Below are 26,855 nucleotides of genomic sequence, written 5' to 3' on the forward strand. Positions count from 1 at the left end.
GCTATTTCCTTTAAATAAATGTATACCATAAGTTATTTATAAGTGATCCAATCACAGCGCTGTTTAATACATTTACCCCTAGACGTTTAGTGCAGTGCACAAGAGCCATTCGAATGTTAGCAGCCAGTTATGTTACTCTCTAACAAGGTTCAGCTGCCTGCCCTGGGACTAGTTAGTGGTCTAAAGCAACAAGTGTGTACTACAAGTGTTGCCCCACAGATAAATTGAAAAATAATTTATTTGATCATAAATCATGCCTGATATAAGTTAAAAAAACAATGCCCCAAAAAGTATATAAATAAATAATGGCCTTGAAAGTAAATAAATCATGAATAACCCCCAAAGTATAGAAATAATTAATGACCCCAAAAGTACATCTTTTTTGCCACCACAAAAAAGCTGTTCCAACAATAAATACTTACCAACAACTTCATTCTGTCTTGGTCTGATGTAATTCAATGCGCACAAGGTAATCCATATGAGTAAGAAAAAATACAGAAAAAGGAGATCCATATGTGAAAAAAAAAAACACATTGAATGGATAGCTTGCTCTTGAGGAGTACCTGACACAAACTTAATTAGACTTTGGTTAGTCCAGCTTATTAATAATTGGGCAGCCAATAAGTAGCTGAACCAATCACAGATAAGAGACTGCTCCTGATTGGCTGATGGGCTATTAACAAGCTGGGTTCACAGGAGCTTTATTCATTTTGCGCCAGGTGCTCTTTGGGAGTGGTCCATCCACTAAATATGTTTTGGTTTTTTTCCATATGGAATATTCCCTTCTTCCCATTGGATTATCTCAGGACCAAAACAGAATGAAGATGTTAAGTATTTATTATGGCTGAAGCTTTTTTTTATGGTGGCAAAAACTATTTAATACTATGGGGAGCATTAAATATTTCAATATATTGGGGGCCATGCATTTTTTATATACTTTCAGGGACACTCATTATTTATATACTATCAGGAACATTATTTATATACTTTCGAGGGCATTCATTATTTATAAACTTTAGGGGGCACTATTTACCTATTTATAATTGTGTCAATAGTTTTTTATTTATACGGGGGACACTACAATTGCAATAATATACTGGCACCCACATGCATTGTGGAAGTCAAATAAATTGGATGAAGTAAACCAAATTGATTAATATTGTTTTACTGTGCGATTGCGATTAGTACGCCATTTGTTATGATGCAATCGCACGGATTCATAACACACACATTTAGATTCGCACTTACACTTGTAAATAATGCACATTTATTAAAGTTCCAATACACATTTATTCATTAGTAAAATGTATCAAATTGTTTATACATAAATAATAATATATTAAAGGCATCTAAGGTTCAGGATATAGGAAATGTATAGTGTCATGTTGATATGCACATTACCCTCTCTAATCTGCTACTTTCGGCTTTGCGGTCGCTGCCTGTGATCACTAGTTATGGAAGATAAAAGATTGAATTATCAAAATGACATTGTGTTTTAAGTTTGTTAGAACTGGTTTGGGTCAGTTTCCTTGAGAAGCACATGTCTTCAGCTGTAAAGGGAAGGTGATCACACCTTCCCAGAGAAATTCTTTGAATTAACCTATGACCAGCAGACAACTGGAACATTATTAACCCTGAGTCAATGAAGACCTGGGGGAAAAGCTTGGTTGCCCCAGCAGGGAATAATAGGGTAGGGATACAGGAAAAAAAGTTGTCCATTCTGTTACAGAATGACCAAATTGCCAGCAAAAGGTAGATCACAGGATGTATGTTCAAAGGCATGGGTCTCTGCTCAGCTGCCTTTTTACGAGAGTGGACTCAAACTAGAGTTGGACGTGAACATTTTTATGAGAACTATATAAAGAAAACTTTTAAACATAGCAGCAACTTAATAAACACATTGCCTACACCATAATTTAACATCAAAACAATGATAGAAATAGTGTCCTTAAATGTGGAACAAATAAGTGAAACAACTTGGCAAACATTTTCATAATCATAGACTAATGGAACCTCTAATTTTGGCATTGGAGTTCTTCGAAACAGTCAGCTGAGCAGGGACAGCGACTACTGAATGTCAAAGACTGGAAGAGAGAGAGATAAACAGAGAGGGAACAGGGAGAGAGAAAAAAAGGCTGACTCGGGCTTGTTGCAGTCCATAATACAGTAATACCAAGGGCCTAATATGAATAGCAGTCCAATGCAGAATGCATATTTCAAGAGTTGCTCTTTCACACTTCCTCCCATTTTGGGAATGGGAAATTTCTCTGAGGATGAGAAGGGAAGGAGTTGAGAGAGCAGTCGAAGAGAAGGGTGTACTGCCGAGGCCCAGCTTCTCCAAAGTTATAGTGCCTTCTTCAGCATACCCGGCAAATAGGGCTCTCTATTCCATAAAGACTTGAAGTCTGAAGGAAAAGCACCATCTATACCTATAGCTATGTTGTTCATGCGTGTGACATCTCAGGGCTCCTTTGAACTGTATTCGGAGCCAGATCTGCAAATAACTGGACTTCATTATCACTGTAGGTGACTGAATGAAGATCTATGGACTTTATCCAGTAAGCAATCAACATTTAAAGCATCTGGCATAATAGACTTGAAGAGGTCTTTGAGAAAGTTGGGAGGGCTTGAGCGCCAACTGTCTCAGAAATGTTTTTGAATTTTATTCTGCCTAGAACTGTTTTCAAAATATTCACATTTCTTGGGCAAGGACGTCATGCCTTTAAGAAGAGACGATATTTCTCTGCTGGACTCAGCAAGGGACCTGAAAATTTTATCTGACTAGGACTCTAGAGCATTAGTACTATTCCCAATCTCTAAAATATCTTTGCGTAAATCAGTTATTGCCTGGCGCAATTAGTTGTAAAAAGCTGATTAGATGTCCTAAAATAAAGAAGTTAATCAGGCGCTACAAAGCAGGGGGAACCTCTGCTTCAGGTTGAGGTTCTGGGCTGGGAGAATGGCTTGCAATCTGCAAAGAAGATGAGGCCAGAATTGATTTGTTTCCCTCGCCTCTCAAAAATACTATATGGCTGCGCAGAATATCACTCTCCTTTAATGGTAATTTTAGTGGGATCTTCAAGGAGAAACAGAATGAGAGGATTGCAGAAGGATGCTGATGCCCCCTTAAAAGGAAGTTACAGCATTGGTTAGGTCAGCAAATGAAGGAGAATAAACATGATGCTTGAAAGGCAAGCAACTGCTTTTTAGTTAATCTGGATGTAATACCAGTGTGTGACACTAGGTGGTAGCACAGTCACATATAGGTAAGCAACTCAGTTTATTGCAAAAAGCAAGTAAAATACTGTGATTATTATTATTATTATTATTATTATTCGGTAGGTCAGCTTTATGATAAAAATGTACTTAAATCCTTCGAACAGTTGGTTGGGGAATTCTCTGTACCCAGAACAATGTTTTATTCTTACCTTCAGTTACGACACGCCCTAGACACACAATTTAAAGGGGAGACTTTGGTGTTTGGGGTGGATCCACTGAGGAAACAATTACAGGCCTTGGGTTATAGAGGTCTGATCTCTCGAATGTATTCATGTCTTCTGTATGAATCCACTGCAGATGATTTGGATGGTTTGAGGAATCAGTGGGAAATAGATATTGGCCCTTTATCAGACAAGGAGTGGGAAATGGTTACAGACAGTACTAAAGGTTATACTTCATCATTAAAATTTCAACAAATACAGGTGTTTATCTTACACAGGGCCTACTTTACCCCTATTAGATTGGCAAAATTTTGCCCGGATGCTACCCCTAACTGTCCGAAATGCAATTCGATCAATGCTAACTTTTGGCACCTTCTATGGGAGTGTTCATGTATACAAATCTTCTGGCGAAGGATCAGGAGATGTATTCAGGTTACTGGAATTGAAGTGTCTCTTAGTTCACCGGCCACTTGTCTCTTTGGGCTCCGATTGAAGGGGAAAGTTAATAAACTGAAAAAATGTACATTTCACAGTTATTGATGTTGGCTAAGGTGTGTATAGCGAGGCTGTGGTTGGCCCCGACGAGTCCCACGGTTAAAAATTGGAAAGCACTGGTCAATACCACCATAAGGCACGAGAGATTTGTTTATACTAGCAGACAGGCTCTGAAGGGATTTGAGAATATATGGTACAGATGGTTAGAGTCTCCATTCTATCCTATGTCATCTAGTACAGATGCTCTATCTACTTAAATGTATGGCTACCGCAGTTCTTATAATAAGTATCTGAGTCCATGTAAGAAACCCTGCATGTGTAACATACTTATGTATAAGCATTTACGATGTATGATCCTGAATGAATATAGCACATTTATTACTATTATGCTTTAATGTAATCTTGTAAATTCCGTCATTTAATTCTGATATGTATGCGATTGTTTTTCTTTTCTTTTTGTTGTTTAGTATGTTTATATCTTAAAATTTTTTAATAAAAATACTGGATTTAAAAAAAAAATACTGTGATTAGGGCTTGTCAGATTTATGACTCGGGTAACCCCTTTATATAATCTGTAGAGACTGCACTCTGTATAAAGTGTTATAGTATTCCCGGATACAAATGGTGATGTGTTTAGCTCCAGTAATCAAGGGGGCAGTGCCTCAGGACAAACAACAGATAATCAAGGATATTAAAATCAAGATGGGCTTTTTCACTACTGTTGAGTTATGCTCATGTGCGAGATAGAATATGAGATGAGCAATTGCTCAATCGAAGCCGGCTGCAGTCCCTTGGTGTACTGTTCCCTCAGGAGCTGCAGGTGCCACAGGTTGGTGTGTCAAGCCAGAGTGTCACGCTGAATCAGGAAGCTGAATTGGTCATTGGTGCCTGGTAGAAGTTGTAGGCAGGATCGCTGTACTGGAGAAGTGATGAATGGGCCCCAGGCAGCACTTTAGTAAAGTCAGAAGCTTTGAGGCCAATAGGCCGTAAGTCCCTGTGCTCCGGGGCAAGAGCCAGGGATGTGAGCTAACACTGATGATGTGTCCCTGATGCCCTTGGCCATAATATACAGCCCAGTTTAGGAGTCGAAAGTCGAGAACAGCTCTGATGTTGGTGGATGAATGCAATCTGTGATCGGAGATATCCTTTTAGGCGTTCACCATGATCAGCAGCTAGACCACGCTCCTCCCACACATTTCTTTCTTCAATTTATAGGGCTTTCCCTTTTTCATTCAGATTCTATGTTCAACTTATTCTCCACCGGTATAAGTTTCAAGCCCAAAAAAGGAAGAAAAAATGGAAAACAATGTAATACATTATACACGTATAGCTTTCTGATCATGACCAATATGAAATACTAATGCTAATAGTGCCAACCAATGATTGCTGATCTTGTGATCACACCCAGGGACGGATTTACCACTACGCAACCTAGGCAATTGCCTAGGGCCCAGCGGTCCCCAGAGGGCCCTCCCAGGGCTGGCGGTGAGACCACCCTTTAAAAATGGGCCACTACTAATGGGACAGTGCAATATGCTTGCCCCCCCCGGGCTAAAGTCTGCCAGCCAGCCCCTGAATAGGTGTATATGCTATGCTAAAAAACTATAGTGCTATGGATTTTTTTAAGGAAGGGGGCCCCAAACCAGTACATTGCCTAGGGCCCCATGATGTCTAAATCCGGCTCTGATCACACCGATTCACTTTATATGATTACTTGAAACAACACCCTCTTGTGCTTACACTTACAAAATATCTATATTCCAGTGCTTTCATTAATCAATGAAGTGATGGTGTTAAGAAAACAAAATCACAATCCGTGGTTACAATTATCCATACCCAACTCTGCTTGCACTTACTAAATTTAACTGCTCTATTGCTCTGCTCACATAATGCAGTTCTGTCAATTATTGACCTTGTTACTGGCTTAACTCCTCCAACATGTAAGATATTCTTTTGAATTCTTGCCATGCAGAAAAAATAAAAAGAACCCAACATGGTACATTACTATTTTAAAAACAATTTATTTTTTTATAAAAACTACTCACATGAAAATACTGTATCAATCTCACATAAACACAACGGGCCTGATCCATGATCATGGTTTTTTTTTAGCATAGTTTTGACCAAATTCACATCAGAACGCATAAAAAAAATATTATATTATAAAATAAATGAACATCTATTAACAGTATATATTAATATAAATTTTCATAGATTTTATTTTTAAAACATTCAATACTCAACATGCTTTCAATACATACAGTACATACAATGCGTTTATATAGTCTATCTTACTTGCATTGTGTGGCGCTCCCTCGCTGTACATTGTCTATGTTAGTCCGCCCCTTCCCTCCCCATTCCGCCCCTTAAGTTGTAGGCTGTCATGTCATTTGCATTTGGACATGAGTTACATTGCTTTAATTGGTGAAAGGTTTGTTTCTGATCATGAGCAGGGCTATTTCACGCAAGATACACTACACTAATGAACATATGTCTGGACATGAATCAGGACAAATGTGTTCACTCCCAAAGTCTGGTAATTATTCCTACTGGAAATCATGAATGAATCAGCAAAAAAAGTATAAAGGTCCTTAAATATCCAGGTTTCCTTGGACTGCGGAAGATGTAATCCTATTATATTCATCCAGAAGGCTACTTGTCACTCCTCTTGGTCTATATCTGAAGCGTTTCAACCGTTATGGTCTTTATCAAAGCACTTTTAGAGTCCAAACAACCAATTATAATGTTCCTCATCCAAAAGTGGTTATTAATTTAAACACTATCTCCTAGAGAACTTATTGTGGAGATCAAATCAATGTGGTTAAGTACCTGCGTGATTAAGAGGTGTGAGTCTGTGTATTAAGTCATTTGTGGTTATACCATAGTTGCCTACTTTTGAAAGCTCTTTTCAGGGAGACTATACAATAGCTACTTTAGGGGCATGTCAAGCTCCACGCAACACATCATACAGAGCTAAACAGTATCATGTTATATAGACAGAGCGACCCCATTGTCAATAAAAACATAATATCCCTCCTCATTTTCCTTTTCCCTGAGACACACCTTGTTTTATACATCCAGGTCACCTGCAGATTTTTGACTGTTTGTCTCCAAATTGCTGCTCGTTCCCGCTCTCCCTGCTCCTGTGCACACCGCAGCCCCAAAATGAGACTGTGCACACAGTCCCCACTTCTGGGGTTGTGTTGAAGTGAACTGAAGAGAAGCCCTCCCAGACACAACAGAGAGCAGAGAGAAAAAAAGTGAGACAGACATTAGTACATTGAAACTATGATACAGGAAAAGTATGTCTAAATAACAAAATGACTGCCATCAGTATTTTTGTAAACAAAATTGTCAGTGAAAAAATGTGTTCAGTAGTTAGTAAACCTGATTGCAGTACTGCATACTTGCCTACTTTTAGTAGGCGACGCCCGGGAGAGGGGCGTGCCTAATGGGCGGGAGGGGGCGGGGCACCCCAAATCGCGTCAGTTTGGCCCCGCCCCCACGAGTAAAATGACATTTTGTCGCGGGGGTGGGGCCAAAATGACGCGATTCACCGAGAATCGAGTCATTTTAACAACGGAATTTTGGGATGCAGGAGAAATGCCAGCTCTCACGGGAGTCCGGGAGACTGACCTGAATTTTGGGAGTCTCCCGGACTTTCCGGGAGAGTTGGCAAGTATGCAATACTGTGAATGGGAGCTCCACTGTCTTCTCCCCGTTAAACAAAAACAGCTACTGATTCTCTAGAGACTGAAGTGTCTTTTACATTTCTGACCCCCTGACATTCCAGGAGAGTTGGCAAGTATGGGTTATACCCATTTACATGTCTGCACAATCCTTATGTAAAATACTTATTGAGCCAGGAAGTGGGCACATGTGCAGTAAATATATGCAGGGCTTATTCAATAGGAAAAGCCTTTAGTCGCTGTATTAAGCCTTTCACTTGCGCTGTCCTAGCTAGACTAATTTATTTAACTGTAGCACTAAGCAGGGAAGCATTTAGAAATAAACCAAAAAGTCTTGGAAAATGGTCACCAGCCCATGGTCTATGTCTATCTAATATGTTCCAATGCAAAAAGCTTTAAACCAAGCGAATTAGCATCATGAGAAATGTTACATTGTCTTAAAACACTGTGGGGGGTATTCAATTGTTAGCGATATTTTTTTTTTCCCCGCTGTGCTAAAAAAAAAAAAAATCTCCCGCGGGTTTTTGCTGGCAATAGCGACCTTTTTGAGTTAGCGCAGCGGGAAAACTCATGCAATTCAATTGAAAAAGAGGGGATGCTGCACCTACGCGTTAAAAATTGTATTTGCGAGATTTTATGGGAGTTTCAACGCTGTCATGCATAACACAAAAAAAAGGTTTTGCATACATTAGATTGCATTACAATTGATACACATTGATAATATCTACATTACAGTACTTTCATTAGCATATTTTTTTTATTGAACTATTGTTTACCATACAATCATCTATACCATGTCAAAACACATTATTACATTCATATTTGTACCAAAAACATACATAAATATAATTAGTGATTTTATTTTTTATTATGTTCTTTTTATTTCAATATTTTTTCACAAGAAAATCAACTTACACAAGTTAGGCATTAGTGATAAAAAGTTTAACTTTTTTTCAACATTTTTTACATGATTTCAAATACTTTTCAGAAGTTTTTTTAATTTTTAACACACCCCAAGGAGGTGTGAGATAAAACAGCATATTTGCCTGTTTTACCCGTCGCGTTAAAAAACAATTGAATAGCTTTTAACGCGGCTGCCTCTCACACACCCTATACCTTCAATAGACTTCTACTGGAGCGCGAGAGGACCGTTTCATGAAAAAAAACGTAGCATTAAAAATGGAATTGAATTGCGGGTAAAGTTAACCCGCTCGAAAATGATAAAAAACAGAGTTAAAATGACTTAACACGCTAAAAAAAACAACTCACTGACAATTGAATTCCCCCCTGCTTACTTTATTTATACTTTTTCGCCTATGTTTCAAAAATCTATGTTTGAGAGGTATAGTTGTCCTGCTTACAAACTGTGATAGGCACAGACATTGTAATATAACCACATATAACAGAAAGATACCAGAAAGGGGGATTTTACAGATGTTGGTCAAATTTTGAATGAGTACAAAAGACACTGATTTGCCAGGCAACAAGGCCGAGCGAGTTGGAGGAGAGAATAGAGACTTGGGGGCATATTTATAAATAAATGCATTTTGAACATGATCCATTTCAATCGCAAAGATGAGGATTTAAATAAATATTTATTAAAAATCTTCACTAGGAACAGCAGTCACCAAAAACTGCTGCTCCTGCGAAGACCTGTTCCTTATGTTGACTATCTCGAAGTGGCCACCCTTGCGATAGTGATCTGAGAGGAGAGCAGTAAGATGTGGTGAGGGCTCCAAAGACCCCTCTACCGCAACGCTCTCCACATAGGCTTCAATAGCTGGCGTTAGTCATCGTGCACAAGTTCCGAAAATCTTTCATTTTAAATTGTGCAAAATAGCTACAATATCTGCTGCGATGCCCTCTTAATACATTTTAACTTTACTTTAAAATACTGTAAAACCAGATTAATAAATAGACCCCTTCATCTTCATTAGGGAGAAGGTACAGCAGGATGCCGAAAAGGAATTAAGCAGGTTTTCCTAGAGGAAAAGGATACCATTTTCTCTCAGATCTTATCAATCTTGGGCAGTGGTGGTTGAGGTTAAGAAAAAAATGAGAATACAAAATAATGTAAATGCATATCTCCTGGTTATATTTAGCCTGTACTATTAGCACAGTGTGAAATGATTATTCTTTTCATGTGTTATTCTTGCAATGCAGTTTTGAAAGCATTGTAATCTTTAGCGCCATCTAGCGGCAATTAAAAGACGTTCATGTTTTAAAATGATTTCTTTTTGGAGAGCCAACTGGATTTCCGATGCCGAAATGAATGTTTTTTGTTTAGAAATTACAATGCGAAAAAAAAACAAACCCTAATGATGTTAGTATACTGAGGAAATGCTCCGCGATGATAGCATAGTTAAGAGATGCATCTGTATCCACGAGCTGTATTTCAATGTTGTGAAATATAGTCATTTATCATAATAAAATAAAAGTATATTTTGCAATATACAACTTAACCGAATAAATTGTAGGGACATACATAATTTTTGGTAATTACTCCACCACAATTTGTACCTATGGGTACGCGAGTTAAAATGCAGCTTCCTCCAGCTGTTTACATTACAGCCTTACAAGTTAATTGATCGCAGACTTTTGTAAAGAACACCCATATTCATTTTCAATCATTATAGCGTATAACACTTCCGAAAAATATTTTCCAGTAACAAAGATGGCTGCTTGCACATCTGTAATCCAGTTATTTGCGCTTAGTGATGACATCACGGAGCGCGACTTCCTCCTAGTGTGAACCCATGCAGAATTTTCTGATTGAAATCTATCTGCCTGGAGTTGAGGTCACGAAGGATAGAGTTGTAAGTATATGTCGCGATATATACATGTTGAGTAGTAAAACAGTCATTAACGGATCGGTTCCTGGTCATGGCACACAATTCTAGATGGTGTGATTATATATACGGTTTGATTAAGGTCAACTGTATGATTTGGTTTGCAGATGGTAAGTGAGTCTTTGGAGAGAAGTTTGATTTTAATAAGATGCCAGCCTCTCTGAAATTTGTATAACAACTATGTTTCTTTAGATAACCTGTGTGTAAGACAAATAGGCCAGCATGCTAACTAGAATATGCTGGTAAGGTAGGCTGACACTTTGTAGTTTTACTATAGCTGGAGAACTATAGCATAAACCTACTTTGGAGCAGAAATAGCCTTCATTATTTTAAGAGGCATGCACTTATGATGATGATAGTCCCTTAAATATAACGGCATTTTGTTGTTCTAGTGCAATGCCTGTAATTTATTTTACTTTAGAATGAACAATGAAAATGGTATGCTTTTAATATATAAAGGGTAATTAAAAAATGTAAATCATCATATATTTATATAGCGCCAACATAGTCTGTAGCACTTTACAATTGGGGACAAACACAGTAAAGTAATAAGCAAACTGGGTAAAGAGGTGGTAAATTTATTTATTTATCATTAAAGTTGTGCAATAACATGTCATATTCTAAAGCTGGACCTGCCCATTGTGTTGGAAGGATTTGGAACTAAATGTCATAATCACCAGTGTCTACTCAGCTCATTAGATTTGTTCAGTACTGCTTTGTACAGTATATTTGTGGTAGCATGGAAATGGTGAATTACTTTGTCTGGAAACAAGTATATTAATGCAAAAGTAGCACACATTGCTTGTAATGTATGTATTTTTTAATTGTATTAGCTCAGTCATACAATAACTGTCTTGTGTGTGTGTAAAAGGGCCAACGGATACAGATATGATGCAATGTGCTGAAGATAAAATTTGCAGTGAGACATTAAGTCATATGAATAAAATAGAATTTGAAGACTGGGATAGAGATGAGATTCATGAAGATGAGAATGCTTTACTGAAACAGTTCCCATTCATTCATATTGATGTGGACAATGACAGATCAGTCTCTCAAGAAAAAGATGCCTGGTGTTCGGTAAGCTTTTTTTTTTTTTTATGGTATATATTCATAACTATATTTCATATTCATATAGCTGTTGTTGAAAATTATCTGCTTAATTTTTTCCACTCCTAAGATTTCAGTCTATTTTTCCACAAGACCACCAGCATATTTAGTTACTAAAATTAAGCTTTATGGGACAAACTATTCTTGTGCGCATGCACACTTAGATTTGTCTCTGTCCAATCACATTGAAACATCTGTCTTACTGTAGAAACAAGTTTTGTGATGGCTGCAATCAAATGAAAAATCACAGAAAATACAAGGAACTTGTTCACTGATTACCATGCAGAATTTTAACGTGTTGGAGCACGTCAATAGTGCAAATTCAAATGTAATTCAGCAGCTAAAAATAGTCCCAGTAACCGGGTAGTAGAATAAAGATACACTTTCAATTTATTCAGTCAGATATAAATCATTTCCTTGTGCATGCAAATTTGGTACAAAACCCCCCAGCAAGGGGGTAGTAGTAGTAGTTTAATGTACTTCAGCAAAGTAGTCACCCGATGTCTACGCTCACGATGACAGGCAAGCTTATTCTTATCTGTGGGAGATTTGCATTTTGGTGCCCTGGATCTGCGGTCTCCTGGGCACAGGTAAGGGAAATGCTATTTAAAACATCCGTGATTCATAGGTTCCTTATTATGGACACAAGCGATGATGAACCACTTGGCACTGATTCGGCAGATCAAAGAAGTGCTCCCTGCTATGAAGCCTGTTTTGGTCAGAGGATGAGCTAATGTTATTAACATCTCCACATTCTTTATTTTTCTTTTTTCCCATTGTTCTTTATCATATAAATATGAATACATTTATTAGGGAGACTATTATTAATCCTCAAACTAAAGCTGCCTACAGACTTATGGAAGAAATATGTCATATGTGGACAAAAGCCCTCTTGGTTCTTATAAGAGGAATCTTTGCTATCAGGTGGTAAAAGAGGAGACTACAGCAGCAATGAAAGAGCTAGTAGTATAGATGAATGAAATGTGTTCTTATGTATCCTAACCTGCCACACCTTAGTCATTGGAAGCAGGACAAGGGCCCACTTGTCAGAATCAAGATTCAGAGGATGAAAAAGATAATATCTCTTCATCATTAGAACAGAAAGTGAATAGATTTCATTTTTCTACAGAGGATATATATTAATGGATGTAGACGTTAAGCATCACAGACCCGTTACAAGATCAAATGTTTTGAGGCCTGGAATATCAGAGGAGTATATTTTATCTGTATGAGACTGGGTATAACTTGATAAAGCAAGAATGAAAAACGCAATCTGTGTCAGAAGCATTGGAGAGACTATACCCTTTTGAAGAGATGGACGCTAAACTTTAGGATTTTTCTTTTTTTCCAGAATTGATGTTCCTCTGGTTTAAGACTCAAAATAAAGAATAATTTGTTCTCTTTGATTACTTAAATGTCCCATGCGCAGTAAAGCACAGTCAGCTTTAAAGGGGACTTGGGAAACGTTTTTTGTAAAGACTAATATTGTCTGTCACAGGAAGCCTGAGGATTTGTCTACATTTAAAAAAAAAAAAAAAAAAAAATGACAGCCAAAGAACAAAACATTACTTCTCTTCCTTTACATAAAAAGTAGTTGTGGATGCCTCTTTGAATTGGTATGCTTAGCATAGTTTACAAAGTCAGGCAGGAGGGTTATCTAGCTGAAAACCATGGTCCGGAGAATCCTCGCCTAAAGCAAGGCTCTGTGGTATTCAATTTAAAGGGTGAATATCTTTTTAGGCCTGAATTGGATTCTTGAGAAGGTGGCAGATCAAAAAAATAAAAAGTATTCCCATTTGGGGTACTCTTAAGTCTGTCAGAATGTTAAAATTTGTACTTTATCTTTACATTCAATTAAAATGTGCCTACTATCCCCAAATAAATAGCAACATATTTAAAAAGAGGGAATATGTGATAATTGTGACTGCAAATAACTTAAAATCAACAGAAATCTATCTCAATCATATTATTGAGTATTCAAATATAATGTGCACTTATGGCTCATGGTAAATCTGATTGTGATGGCTCAATCATCACATATACCTATGTCAGACCATCACATTTCCAGCCACAGTATTTCCCTTATCTTTAATTCCAATCAAACTGGAAGAAGATCAGATTCAACCAGTGGATTAAGATCAGATTGATTTTGAAGTACTCCTTTCCAGACCTGTCTTCTCAAGCAAATATGCAATTGGGAATCTCTTGAAGCATCAGCAGCTGTATTCTATTTTCATCTGATTATATTAAAACAAGGGTGGGAAAAGTGCTCAGCCATATGAGAATTATACCCAGACTGCTGCTGATAACCCTAGTTCAGAGGGACCCCTCCCCCCCCACCTCCATGACATGTATATTGATAATGTTACAAAGATCGTGAGGGTTTGACACTGCTTTAATTCTCTGTGAGTCTGCATATGGACAAACAGAGACTATGTGGGGTATTCAATTGACCACGAGTTGGGGGTTTTTTTCGGGGGGGTTTTTCGCAGCGTAAAAAAAAAAAAATCACGCGTTTTTTTACTGCTATAGAGACTGTTTTTAGTTAATGCAGCGTTAGAACTCGTGCAATTCAATTGAAAAAGAGGGAACGCTGCACCCGCGCATTAATGATTGGTGTTTGCAAGTTTTTAGGGGAGTGTTTAACGCAGTCATGTATAACACAAAAAAAAGGATTGGCATACATTGGATTGCATTACACAACCTATTTATTTGATAATATCTACATTACAGTATTTTCTTTAGCATATTTTTTTATTTCACTATTTTTTACTATAGAATCATCTATACCATGTCGGAACACATTAGTACATACATATTTGTACCAAAAACATACATAAATATATTTAATTAGTGATTTTTTTTTGATTTTTTTTGATTTTTTTTTGGGGGGGGGTTTTCCATTATTTTTTCACAAGAAAATCAACTTTTTATTGTTATGCATTACTGATAAACATAGTTTCTTTTATTTTTTTCATTATTACATGATTTTCAAATAGTTTTCATAGTTTTTTTATTTTTAGCACACCCCAAAGAGGTGTGAGATAAAACAGCATATTGGCCTGTTTAACGCACCGCGTTAAAAAACAATTGAATAGCTTTTAATGCGGCGGCCTCTCAACCACCCTATTCTTTCAATAGACCTTCTACTGGAGCGCGAGAGGACTGTTTCATGAAAAAAAAACTGAGCGTTAAAAATGGTAAAGTTAACACGCTCAAAAACGATAAAAAAAAGCGTTAACATGACAACGCGGTGTTAAAAAATATCTCGCAGTCAATTGAATTCCCCCCTATAACCCCAGAATTCCTCATTATCTTTGTAACATTCACCTGATTATCCCTTATTTAGAGGGCTTCTTAACACCAAACAAGAAGGTCTTGTGCCAACAGGTGACAGATGTGTTTTAATTTTTTTTAGACTGGTGCATAAATCAAAACAAGTCAGATGAGTCACCTTTGTGAGATTAAATAGTATTTTAGGCATGCTGCTGGATACTGTCAACCTGACATCCAATCTTCCAGACCTGATGGTGAAGATTTCTATATTTCAGTGGAAAAAAGGGTCTACAATCAGGCAAACCACGTTGGTTCTCATTACAACATGCCTATCAGTGGTAAAATTGGCTCAATTCCACTTGGGGCTCGTTCACTAATTGATCCATTTCTCTGCTAGACACTGATCATATTGGGAATATGTAAATGTGCCCTAGACTGGTAGAAGTCCCTAATCTCCTTTCAAAGGAGTATTTCTTGGGTCATCCCAAATTACATTGTATTCACTTTGGATACATGTCTGACAAGATTGGGGATGCATCTTGCTCAGTTTTAATTCCAGGGGCAATGGGAAAACTCTCAGAAAAAGTATTCCTTGATCCAGTGGAAGCGTCAAGATTTTTGGGAGACTTTAAAGGCAGCAGTAACTAATCAACAGAGATGTGTATTTTTTCAGACAATCGAAACTTAATTGAACATACAAGAGTATACTCTTGGACATCAATTATCAGCCCTTACAGACCAGATATTTGTCCGTGCAGAAAACATCATTATTAATCTCTTGGGTAAACTGAATCTGATCTGAACAGAGAGCAAAAATACAAGAGAAGAAAACATGTAATATGAGGGCACTCGGTGATTTGTAGATTTATATTAAAACCTACATTTTATTATATCATTTAAAATTTGTTTAATGTTGACCCTTATATGGTACCTTAGTTTCACTAATAGCAAAATAGAAAGAAAATAAAAATAAAGTGATCAAAATAACAAAAATAATTTTAAAATGGCAGATCAACTGCCCTGCCTCGCTGTGTTGTGAATTATATTAACTGGGTGGTGATTACCTAGTGCGGCGGTTCCCAAAGTGTGCGCCGAGGCTCCCAGGGGTGCCGCGGCGCTGTCACTGGGGTGCCGCGGGCCAGACATAGAAAAAAAAAACAAAACACATAAACTTACCAATCCGCCGGGCACCGGGACCCAGCAGCCTCCTCTCCCCGGGGGGCCCGGCGGATTGGTAAGTTTATGTGTTTTTTGTTTTTTTTTTGTTCGATGTCTGGCTCGTGGCAGAGGAGTGACAGGGATCGTGGCAGCGGAGGGTGACAGCGGGGCAGAGTGAGTGTGACAGCGTGAGAGGGGCAGAGTGAGAGTGACAGCGTGAGAGGGGCAGTGTTGGGGGACACAGCGTGAGAGGGACAGTGGAGGGGGACACAGCGTGAGAGGGGCAGTGGAGGGGGACACAGCGTGAGAGGGCAGAGGAGGGGGGACAGCGTGACAGAGGGCAGAGGGGGCAGTGTGTCTGGATGCAGAGTGCCTGAGGGCAGAGTGTCTGGATGCAGAGGGGGCATTTTTGCATACAACTAAATAAGTATTTCTGTCCTGACCTAAATATTTAGTACAATTTTTTGACCCAACTACTTCTAAAACAGGACTGCTCAATAATTATTTTGGAGGGGTGCCTTCAAAAAATTTGGAGACTCTAAGGGTGCCGCGAACTGCAAAAGTTTGGGAACCACTGACCTAGTGCGAGGTATTAACACTTTTCTCAGTAAACTGAATCTGGTAGCAGATTATTTATCATAAAAGAAAACAAGTTAAAAACATTATATTTCTTCAATCCCAGTGACGGCCCTCTGGCAATGGATGCGCAGAAGTGGCTTCAAAGGTTCTAGTGTCAGCCTAAGTGTATTCGTGATCACAAGTTAGCTGAACATTTTTTTTTTTTTATTATTAAGCCTACCCTGAAATACAGAATTCCACCCTGGAATATTAACATTTATAGGGCCTGAGTCATTAAGGCACGCAAAACAAACATATTGTGCATATTCAATAAGGAGCGGATGTAAAGATGCATCTGTTGGTGAATATGGGTCTAGGTCCACTTTGCTCTAACAGACAATACGCTGCAGGATACATCCAATACATATGTGCAATATAAAGTCCCCAAAGAACACACAAGGAAAAAGCTATTCAATTAAAATAATTTTATTATTATTATGTTATGAATGTCTACTGTAGTTAAAATGCACTTTTTGCTTCCGATTGCAACCACATGTTCTAGCTTGCATACGCTACAGACATCACTATGACTAGCTGGTGCAAGTGATACGAATGAAAAACGCTACCTTTCGAGATGCCAAAAGCATCTGATGTTGCTGCGTTTGCTTGAGCTTGTCACGCCCTTACTGTACATTGGCAACGTGCATACGCCCAGACCCTCCCTGTTCCGCCCATGATATTGTAGGCTGTAGTAAGGGTACTTTGCGCACGAACCTGAATTCAACCTTTCTGCATTTACTTGCATATGGTTAGTCTGGGCAAGTGTAGAACAATTTTTATGCAAAATATGGCACATATTGGCATTTATGTTCCTTAATGAATCCGGGTGGGAGGGACCTCTAATCATCCCCTGCTTCTGATATATTTTGTATTTGTCACACAATACTATTACTTTGAAATGGAGCAAAGGTGTAAAAACATATTGCAATCGAAAGATGTTTCTGCAATGAGTATGTGTCAGCACTTTGATCTACATGTAGATGTTTAGCAAATACACATTGTAACTTTAAATTATTTACTGTTTTGTTTTTCCCCCATAGAGGAATGTTTTGAGGAAACGGAGACATTGGGAAAAAATTGTTGCAGCCAAAAAAAGTAAAAGAAAACAGGAAAAGGAGAGAAGAAAAGCAAAGCCGTGTGGGGATGATACAGGTAATGCGCTTTATGTCGTCTTTAAACAATGGAATTACGTTGTGCAGACCGTGTTCTTGTATATGGTTTATTACATTTCTAATTTCAATAACAAAGCAAAGCTGCTTTTGTAATATTGTTTTATTAAATGCAAAATGATCACCTATTGTCTGTACAGCAAGTGGATGACATTATTGCCTGATCGCATTCATTCGCATATTGAAACAGGTTAAGTTGACCTTCCCGATTGATTTTACAATATAAGATGTTCCAGGAACACTTAAAACCGAAGGATGATGTTTAGTAACACCTGTCTTACAGCACCTTCTGGGAGTACTTTTTTTTGCAGTTACTTGTTCATCAGTTTTCAGATATATGTCAAGCAACAGAGTCTGTATCAGGTGGTTTATGACGGGGCCTAATCTCTAATTTTCTGTTCTGCTTATTTGTGTCTAGCACAGGGGAGTGCATAGGCCAGAAATAGTTTTGTTATCCTATGGGCAAACGTAGTGTCTGTCATATGTTTTGGACCTTTCTGGGCATAGCCACACCCTCAGTGACCTTATGGCTCACTCAGTAGCGTCATACGTTCTTTCATTAGGCCACACACACACACACACAAACATTTGTAATTTGTAAGAAATCATACACCTTGGATGCTTTACATGCATACGCTGAGTTGGGCACATCTCAAGATGCGTAGTCTTCAAAAAAAGAAGCATTTGCTACAGACGTATGTTGGAGTATGTGTACTTGGCAGAGTTCGTAGCAAGTGCTAAAATCACATTACCCTATTTGTATACAATATAATGACGTGTCATGTTCACTTGACAATGTCTTTTGAAGTCACATCTCCCATATAGAATGTAATTTAAAACATATTTAATTAAATGCAAATATGTTTTTCCCTTTAAAAAACAAATGGGAATCTTATTTTCTGCATTAGTTCAAATGGAAATGTCAATTAAGTGAGAATGTGAATAGACGGCTGCAACTTGATGTAATATAGCTGCATCACTAATGAATAAAATACTATCAGCTGGAGAGCTCAATTGATTCTCAATTAAATGAACAATGTCTTACTGTACCTGGCCTACGCTTGCTGCCCCCCATTCAGTCTCTCCAGACATATGATATGCATACATGTATATGTGGACGCATGTGTGCACATTTTTGAGATATATATATATATATATCTATCTCTACTATATAAATGCCTAGTGGCGTGTGTGAAAAAAAAAACAACAAGCTGCAGCGCCACCTGCTGGGCAGAGTTATACACTGACCTATATATTTCTTGAAGGAGAAGTGACAGTTGGGAGTGGTTGCCGGGGGTGACAGTGGGGAGTTTTTAACACCTTAAGTAGCTTGATGAAGGATGTGGCGATGAAGATGAAGGATGAGGTGATGGAGTAAGATGATGAGGTGGTGACATGTGGACAAAACCACGTTAAAAAAGTGCGCTTGCGTCGAGAAGTAACGCTCTTCCCCCTGAGGAGGCCTGGGCTAGGCCCAAATGCATGACAAGAACCTTTTTAACACCTTAAGTAGCTTGATTTGACTAGAATGCATGAGTATCATGCACGGGTTAACTTGTGTGTGTGTGTGTGTGTGTGTGTGTGTGTATGTATGTATGTATGTATGTATGTATATATATATTTACACACATACACCATTTAGCCGGTTATGATTACACTGGTACTTGTCCCGATGACAACTTTTCGGAAAGTATATGTGTATTCTTGCTTCAATGTGAAGATTTAGGAGCTCTGGGACACATATAACAAAGCACCTGGTTGTCAAAGATCTGAGGGCTCACTAGCTCCTTTTTTCATTTAACAATCCACCAGAAATGCGTTTCCATAACTGTTATTTTGGTGAATGATCTTGCACTGGTAATTAATACCATTTTTTCACCAGGCACCAGCCAACAGCAGCACAGCAAAAGGTTTTTAAAAGCTTTGACTAAAGAGCGTCTTTTGGAAGCAAAGGATTCTGGACCACGACTTTGCATTGATTTGAGTATGACTGATCACATGAGCAAGAAGGTAATATCCTTTTTTTATATAAGGTGTTACTGTTGCAACATTGTTTTGTCTTTTTTTCGTTTTTTTTTTTTTTTTTTGGTGCATATAATAATTTCTAATATTGCTCCCCTCCTGCACCGAGTTTCGATTCAGAAAATCCAATGTATATGAAATAAATAAGCATACTGTATTCAGAGTCATGTTGCTAAATAGGATTTAATTTGAATGGTAAATACAATGAACCTGATTAGAAATGTATAAAAGCTTCATTGATCATGTCACAATGTCTGTAATATTTGACTCTAAGGCTGGGTACACACTACAGGAAAATTCTAACAATGCGATAGTTTTAGTGATTTTACCGACAGGAAAATAAAAAGTCTCAATCAGCATGCCGATTCATGTTTACACACTATACACGTTGTACACAATTACCTTCAGATCTGTGCTCTTCATCTGTTATAACCATCGCCTGCAGCTCAGAGGATTCATCCAGGAAGGTAGTCCAGCTAAATTACATGTTTGTTTTGCTACTCTATTCTCCACATCAGACCTGAGACAGCAGTAGATATGCTGGGATAATAACTCTCAGTAAGTGAATGGGACTGCTTATACTCACCGCTGTTAGCGAGTACTGGACCCACTGAGATCTTACAGATTGAGCGCACTCCATGCAGAGAGACCAGCTCCCAGTTTTAACCTATTGGGTGACAGAGGGCGCAGCTAAGTAGAGATGTTTTCAATTGTCTCACAGGAAAAGTATTATAAGAACATTTGTCTGCTCCACAATGAGGTATGGACCATTCAAAGCAGTAATGTTATGGGAATTCCTGTGTGCACCCTATTAAGAAAATCTTCTCAATATTCCCTTCTCTTGCACAAAAAAAAGCAAAGGTGGGACACTTACACTATCAAGTATATGTAACCGGATAGCCCCCCACCCCCCCCAATCTTCCTCTTACCTCCTGTCAAGAACTTCCACTCGTAGGGTTGATGATCAGCAGAGAGGTCTCCTGCTCTCCTGTCAGTCATTGTGCAGAGGATGAGCAGGGACACCCTTCTCCATCCCCCTGCTGCTCCCCACGTTTCCCTGTTACTGCTGCTGCTGGTCCAGTTGAGATTGATGACTCAATCTCAACTGGCTGCTTAGAGGGTGCGTGGTTCTCGGCTGCTCTGCTTCCAATGCGCAGCCCGGATCATTGATCACAGGTCAGGCTTACTGAATAAGCTATTAACTACATGGTGCATATAGGAAACCACTGGTCTACCGTAAGGACACACTGCTCCGCTATATGAGCCAGACTGTACAGGCCGTAACACATTCCCTACCACAGCTGTGGGCAAGACTAGGTTAAAAGAGGTTAGGGGTATTCCAGGTATAGAGAACATGGCCTTACACGATTGAGGACAAAGACAGTCGTGAGTGCATACACACTGCAGAATTGGAATGACATCGTTCTATGGTTGAACAAGACTTTTAGTTCAGTTTAAAAATCTCGTTCAACGATACAATCTGCTTTGGAATGAAAATTGTTCATCGTTGCAAGGTACACACACTTTTAATACTTGTAACAGTGTTTTACTTTGGTATACAGTAAATCGCAGCTTCTAGTTGATTAATGAAAGGAGGAGTACTTCAATTTAAAATGTATAAAAACCATGAAGTCTGTGGTGAGAGTAAGCTTTGATAAAGTCTAATAGAGATGAAACTTCTGCTATTAAAATCTGAAGGATATTATTTGGAAGATTAGTCCCCCAGTTGGCTTTTAGTTAATATCTGCACTGTGACCACAGCAGGAGAGTTCAGTTTGTTTGTCATGCTGAAATTGCACTTTACTGGAGATCGAGCTCATAGTTAGGCATTGATTTTGAGTAGCCATCGGTGTTGGGAAACATCAGTATGCGTGTCAGAAAATGCATAATTCTTGCTCTCCACCTCTCATCTGAAAGGTAATAACTGCCTAATATGAGCAGTCAGCATTAATTGATGAGCGAGTAGTGGATGGGTTATTGACTTTAAGAACATTGTGAGATCCAGGATATATATGAGCCAGAAGTTGTTGCTTTTAATATTTTAATAAAATAAATTTTGGTTAAAGCCATTCCTCTTTGTGGTTCTGCCATATTGAATGTTACTTATTACTGCTAGATGGTAATATTAGTGTTTTTCTAAAATATTGCATGTTTCTATTGATGTGTTTAACGTAACTGGCAAATTGGAACCAGCAGCTGATTATTTATTTTTTATAATTATTTATAATTTGTATATTTAGCTCCTAAATATTTTGTATTCTGTAGGCACAGAGGTCAAATGTAATGTGTTGCATTGTATTCGTATTCAGTTTCAGCCTTGTACAAACATACATTTTAATCAAGTTCTATTTTATTTCTTGATCTTTTAGGAAACAAGTCGTCTAGCTGCTCAAATCAGAAGACTTTATGGATCAAACAAGAAAGCTGCAAAACCGTTCTGGCTTTACCTGACAGGTTTTGTAGAAAACAGTCTATTATATGATGAATGTGTGCGAATGAATGACGGATTTGTCCATTATCTTGTAAGTTTATTTCCTTGATTTATAATAATGTTTTAGTTAGACACTAAGGGATATGTTATAATTTACTTTCAGTGCCCTTCATGGAATGTTCCATTTTTATACAAGCTATGTCAACAGTGATAAATATTTTTAAGTTAGTCTTACAATATTATTATAAACTATTTATATAGGGGGATCTGTGTGACTTTGTTCTGCTTACTTCCAAAGATTTGTTAATTTTAGGCTAACCATATAGCTATTTTATCAAATGTGGTAAAACATGTGTTATGTATTTTCTTCAGGTTGAGTCAACAGAAAATGGCTTTCTTAATCTATTTCCGTCTGAAAACATAATTTATCTAACTCCTGATTCTGACCATGGTAAGCACGAAAGATTTCTAAATCCATTAGACATCTTTTATTGTTATTAAAATCTGTATTATTTACTAACATACTTATCTAAATATTAACTTTAAATTATGGCTTATTTATGACATGTTAAACATGTGCTGCTATTTGAATCAGTCTCCAATAGTATTTTATAAATTATATTGTGTGCATTATAGTTCTCATTGAAATATTTCTAGCACCAGACAATAAGTCCATAAAGTTTCCAGAGTTTGGCTGTAGTTTGTCATTTTCTTATAATAAGGTGGTTCTCAATTGATAATTTATATCCATTCTTTCTAATATGTAATAAGACATCAGTGGAAAGCACTTACTGAATTATGAATTGCAGTATACTTTGTCCAAAAAAACAGGAAAAAAAACACATTTTGTAAATACTGGAACCAGCGCTGTCTGGTTTAACAATGAAAAAAAAATTGTGAGGAAAAAAATGTTGGTCAAAATTGTCACAACAGGTTTCTTGTGTCTATGTAATTTTAGGGAAGCATATATGCTGCAAAGTAAAATTGTCTTCCTAGCCATAATTTTTTGTTTTTTTTTGTATTGGGTAGTATTACTCTGTTAATTTCAATTGTGGTGCTTTCTCATTATTCAATGTTTGGTGAGTTATTAAAAAATATAATATGATTTGCATTCTATCTTTTCGTTATAAGTTCTTGAAGACATTGACCCACATAAAGTGTATGTTCTTGGAGGCCTGGTGGATGAAAGTGTTCAGAAGGTCTGTATATTTCTTAAAATAATGCACAGTGCAGCACATTACCTTTGAAATAACTGCTCTTGATGTTATCAATGGGTTCTTTTCATTGATTTATAACATACATTTAAATGACAAAGGAAACCATAGTGTTTTCCTAATGAAGGCAAATGTCTCTTTAAAATGTCACATTAAAAATCTTATTGCATTTCTTTCTACAGTATTGGGTAGAGGACAGCTATCGATACTATAAGGGATCCATAATTATTTTTAGGGCTCGAGTGTGGCCAGGGTGTAGTGTGTCAAAAACATAATAAGCTGCTTACAAGGCAGAAAACCTGGAACCATACTGGGAGGAATTTTAATGCTTAAGACAGTGTGTGGCATAAAATAAACATAATTTTACCACTCTTCTATTATTGTGTAAAGGAGATAATCATGTAGCTTCTTAATATGCCTTGAATAGAATACTATATATTTACTGTTTTCAATGTAGTAATATGTTTTATACTGTATTAAAGGTGTTTTCCAATTTAAATAAACACTGTACTTGATCCCAGCTCTTGCCAATAGTAGCACATTCCTGGCACATATTTGGGATCTCTGACTTTCTTTCTGTGCCGCTCGGCTCTCCATATCATAAAAGATCCAACACCACGCTTCTAATTGAAAATCTTAAAGCTTCTGCTGTTTGGGGTGAATACTTGCTAAATCAAACAAATGGAATCCCCATGAACGTAATACTATTAGGAAGGGAGTGGATTTTGTGCAGGGATTTTTTTTTTTTGTAGCGGAAACCTGTTTTTATTAAAAGCACCCTGTCTCTTCCATTGTGGATAATTGATAAGGTGACTAATGGGTAGCGATGTGGTGATTTTTTTTTTTAAAATGTTTATTATATATTCGAAAATGTCTTGGTTTTTAAAGCTTGTGTCTGTTTTGCAATGTAAATTATCTTCGTTTAACAGGGTATAACTCTTAATTGTTTAGAAAGTAACATATCACAAAGCTAAAGCGAATGGTCTACAAACTGCTCGCCTGCCAATAAAAGAATATATGGTCAAGAACATCAATGTGAAAAACTTTCACTCTGAGATACTGGCTATCAACCAAGGTGAGTTTTCTCTTTTATTGTTTACTCGGAATCAAAAAAAGTTATTACCTAAGGAAATATACATATTAAAGAGACACCAGCAAATCTGTATAGATTCATAATGTTGAGCTTTGTTATGCAGGGCACACCAGTAAGTCCACTTACAAGGGATTTTGTACCCTTTGCAGGGTACAATTTATAATTTTATGTAGCGCATCAATATACCTTTAATACATACTACTGTACAATATAGAATTAGTGCTTAATGGTCTTTAAGACTAGAGGGCAATAAAGTATTCTTAGTTTTTCTTGTTTCATACATGCTAGAAAGGACTCATTTAGGACAGGGGCCCACCAGCAAATGGTCTGGTAGATTTATTGGCCTCCTTGTGCCTCATTTATTTTTATGGCTAATCATAGCTTAATGAATGACTTGGTCAATATCTTTTTGTGAATATGTAAATCCTCATCAAAATGAGAAGGGACTTCTAGGAAAAGTCATACACCAGGCAACTTTGGTTTACTGCCCTATCCACTCATTTCTACAAGACCCAAGCTTGTGCTGGCACTCTTAATACAGTACTTATTCATATTATATGTAACTTGCTGAACGTTGTACATATAGCCTAGGTAGCTTGAGCTAGACAGTGCTTTCCGAATCTGCCTCCAATAATGTCACAATTATCCTTTGCCACATTATTCTGTTGGAAGAGGCTTATTGCTAATCAGTTAGTTTGGGAGAAAATCTGAGTGAGGAGATCAAAGGGATCATAGTGAAGAAAATGCAAACCTAACAATAAATGGTCAGCTTTGCAAGCAGATTTATTAGAAACATAGAAAACTTATCTTTATACATTAATCTCTTATTAGAAAAACACAGTGACACATTTAAAATATATGCTTAGGGGGAGATTCAGTGGCGAGCGGGTATTGCACTGCGCACATTGCTGACAATTACGGTAGGAATCTCCACGGAGATTCTGGCAATAATTTGAAAATACTGTGGAATCCATTTAAATGGTAAGTTAAATGGGAAACCTATCACCCAGAAGGACTTCTGTAAGCTATTTTGAGGAAGAAGTGGATCCCAGTTAAATGTAATGTCTCTTTAATAACATGAATCGCAAATGTTTTCAAGTTAAAAATGACAGAAGTCCACAATGTGCTTCTGTGGGAAAGAAATATCACATAGTGGGACTATGGTGCAAGGCTTTTGTAGAGCCTCGATCTCTTTACATAAATTTCAAATAAATGAGGTTAAGGTATTTTGTTTAAAATTTAGTCTTTGTTTTTGTTCATGATTTCTTTTATAAGCTGAGAATATGGCTTAAGCTAATTTGAGTATTTTAAAACTAAGTCGTTTTTTTTCCCCTACTTCAGTGTTTGATGTGTTACGCACTTACCATGAAACACGGAACTGGCCAGAAGCATTGAAAGCTGGAGTTTCACAAGGAAAAGGCTTTGTTCTACGTAATGAGATTACATGGTGAAAAAAAATCCATTCAAATAGTTTTCATTTTACAACCACTCTTCTGTTTTAAGTATATTAAGTTATTTCTAGAAAACATTTTGAAAATAAATTATTTTACCATGATTTGATTTTCTGAAAAACACCAATGATTGATTTGCAGTTTGAAGTTATAAATGCTGAAATATTTTATGTCTACAAATCGAAGAAAAAAAAAAAAAGTTTTGCCCCAGAGATCAGCATGAAATTAACCATTACATTTATATACATTACCTTAATAGAATTTGCATATTTATTTAGCAAGAGCTGTAGGGTATATATTTTTTTTTCTACTGGTGATTAGTAAGGCTTATGTTTTGAACTCCCAAATAATTATTTGAACTTCCATAATGTAAACCTCTACCACCATCATGCTTCTGAGTCATTGATTGGCTGTGAGCAGCGGTGCTCTGGTTACATCACAGCCTACTATGGACGCCGATTACTGCATGGCTTGTTATCCCATCTTGTATATTAGGTAAATACTGGTGAGGGAGGGATGAACAGTTAAAGCTTTTCTTCAAGACCCGCAAAACATTCATTAATTTTAGATTGGGTAGGGGGCACAACTAGAGTAAAGCACACTACTGGTAGACAATACTTGCATATGATGTGGCCCATTATAATGATATATACATTGGTACTTCATTATGTAAATTGTAGGTGTGGAACACATTTTGCTAACTTGTTACCAAAATACCTTGCAGACACACAAGCTCCTCTCTCCTTTTTTATGATTAATCAGTGATATATATTGTATTTGATTCTAGTCTGTTGGCACCCACAAAACCACTTTTGTTGCTTTGACACACGTGTAGGCCAGCTC

General features: G+C 37.4%; 1 protein-coding gene across 2 annotated transcripts; it reads left to right on the plus strand.

The window, feature by feature from the left end:
* The first annotated feature begins 10,340 nt into the window (after positions 1-10,340).
* Positions 10,341-26,116, plus strand: TRMT10B (tRNA methyltransferase 10B). Of its 2 annotated transcripts, XM_075210908.1 has the most exons (9): positions 10,341-10,440; positions 11,345-11,550; positions 17,673-17,784; positions 19,684-19,811; positions 22,193-22,345; positions 22,627-22,705; positions 23,386-23,453; positions 24,420-24,543; positions 25,903-26,116. In XM_075210908.1, the coding sequence occupies exons 2-9, from the start codon at positions 11,362-11,364 to the stop codon at positions 26,010-26,012; spliced, it is 963 nt and encodes a 320-aa protein (XP_075067009.1). In that variant the 5' UTR covers positions 10,341-10,440; positions 11,345-11,361; the 3' UTR covers positions 26,013-26,116. The 2 variants fall into 2 exon arrangements, with proteins under 2 accessions (XP_075067009.1, XP_075067008.1); XM_075210907.1 differs by lacking the exon at positions 24,420-24,543.
* Positions 26,117-26,855: the final 739 nt, after the last annotated feature.

This window comes from Mixophyes fleayi, chromosome 1, assembly GCF_038048845.1.
Source record: "Mixophyes fleayi isolate aMixFle1 chromosome 1, aMixFle1.hap1, whole genome shotgun sequence".
In the NCBI taxonomy this organism is placed as follows: domain Eukaryota; kingdom Metazoa; phylum Chordata; class Amphibia; order Anura; family Limnodynastidae; genus Mixophyes; species Mixophyes fleayi.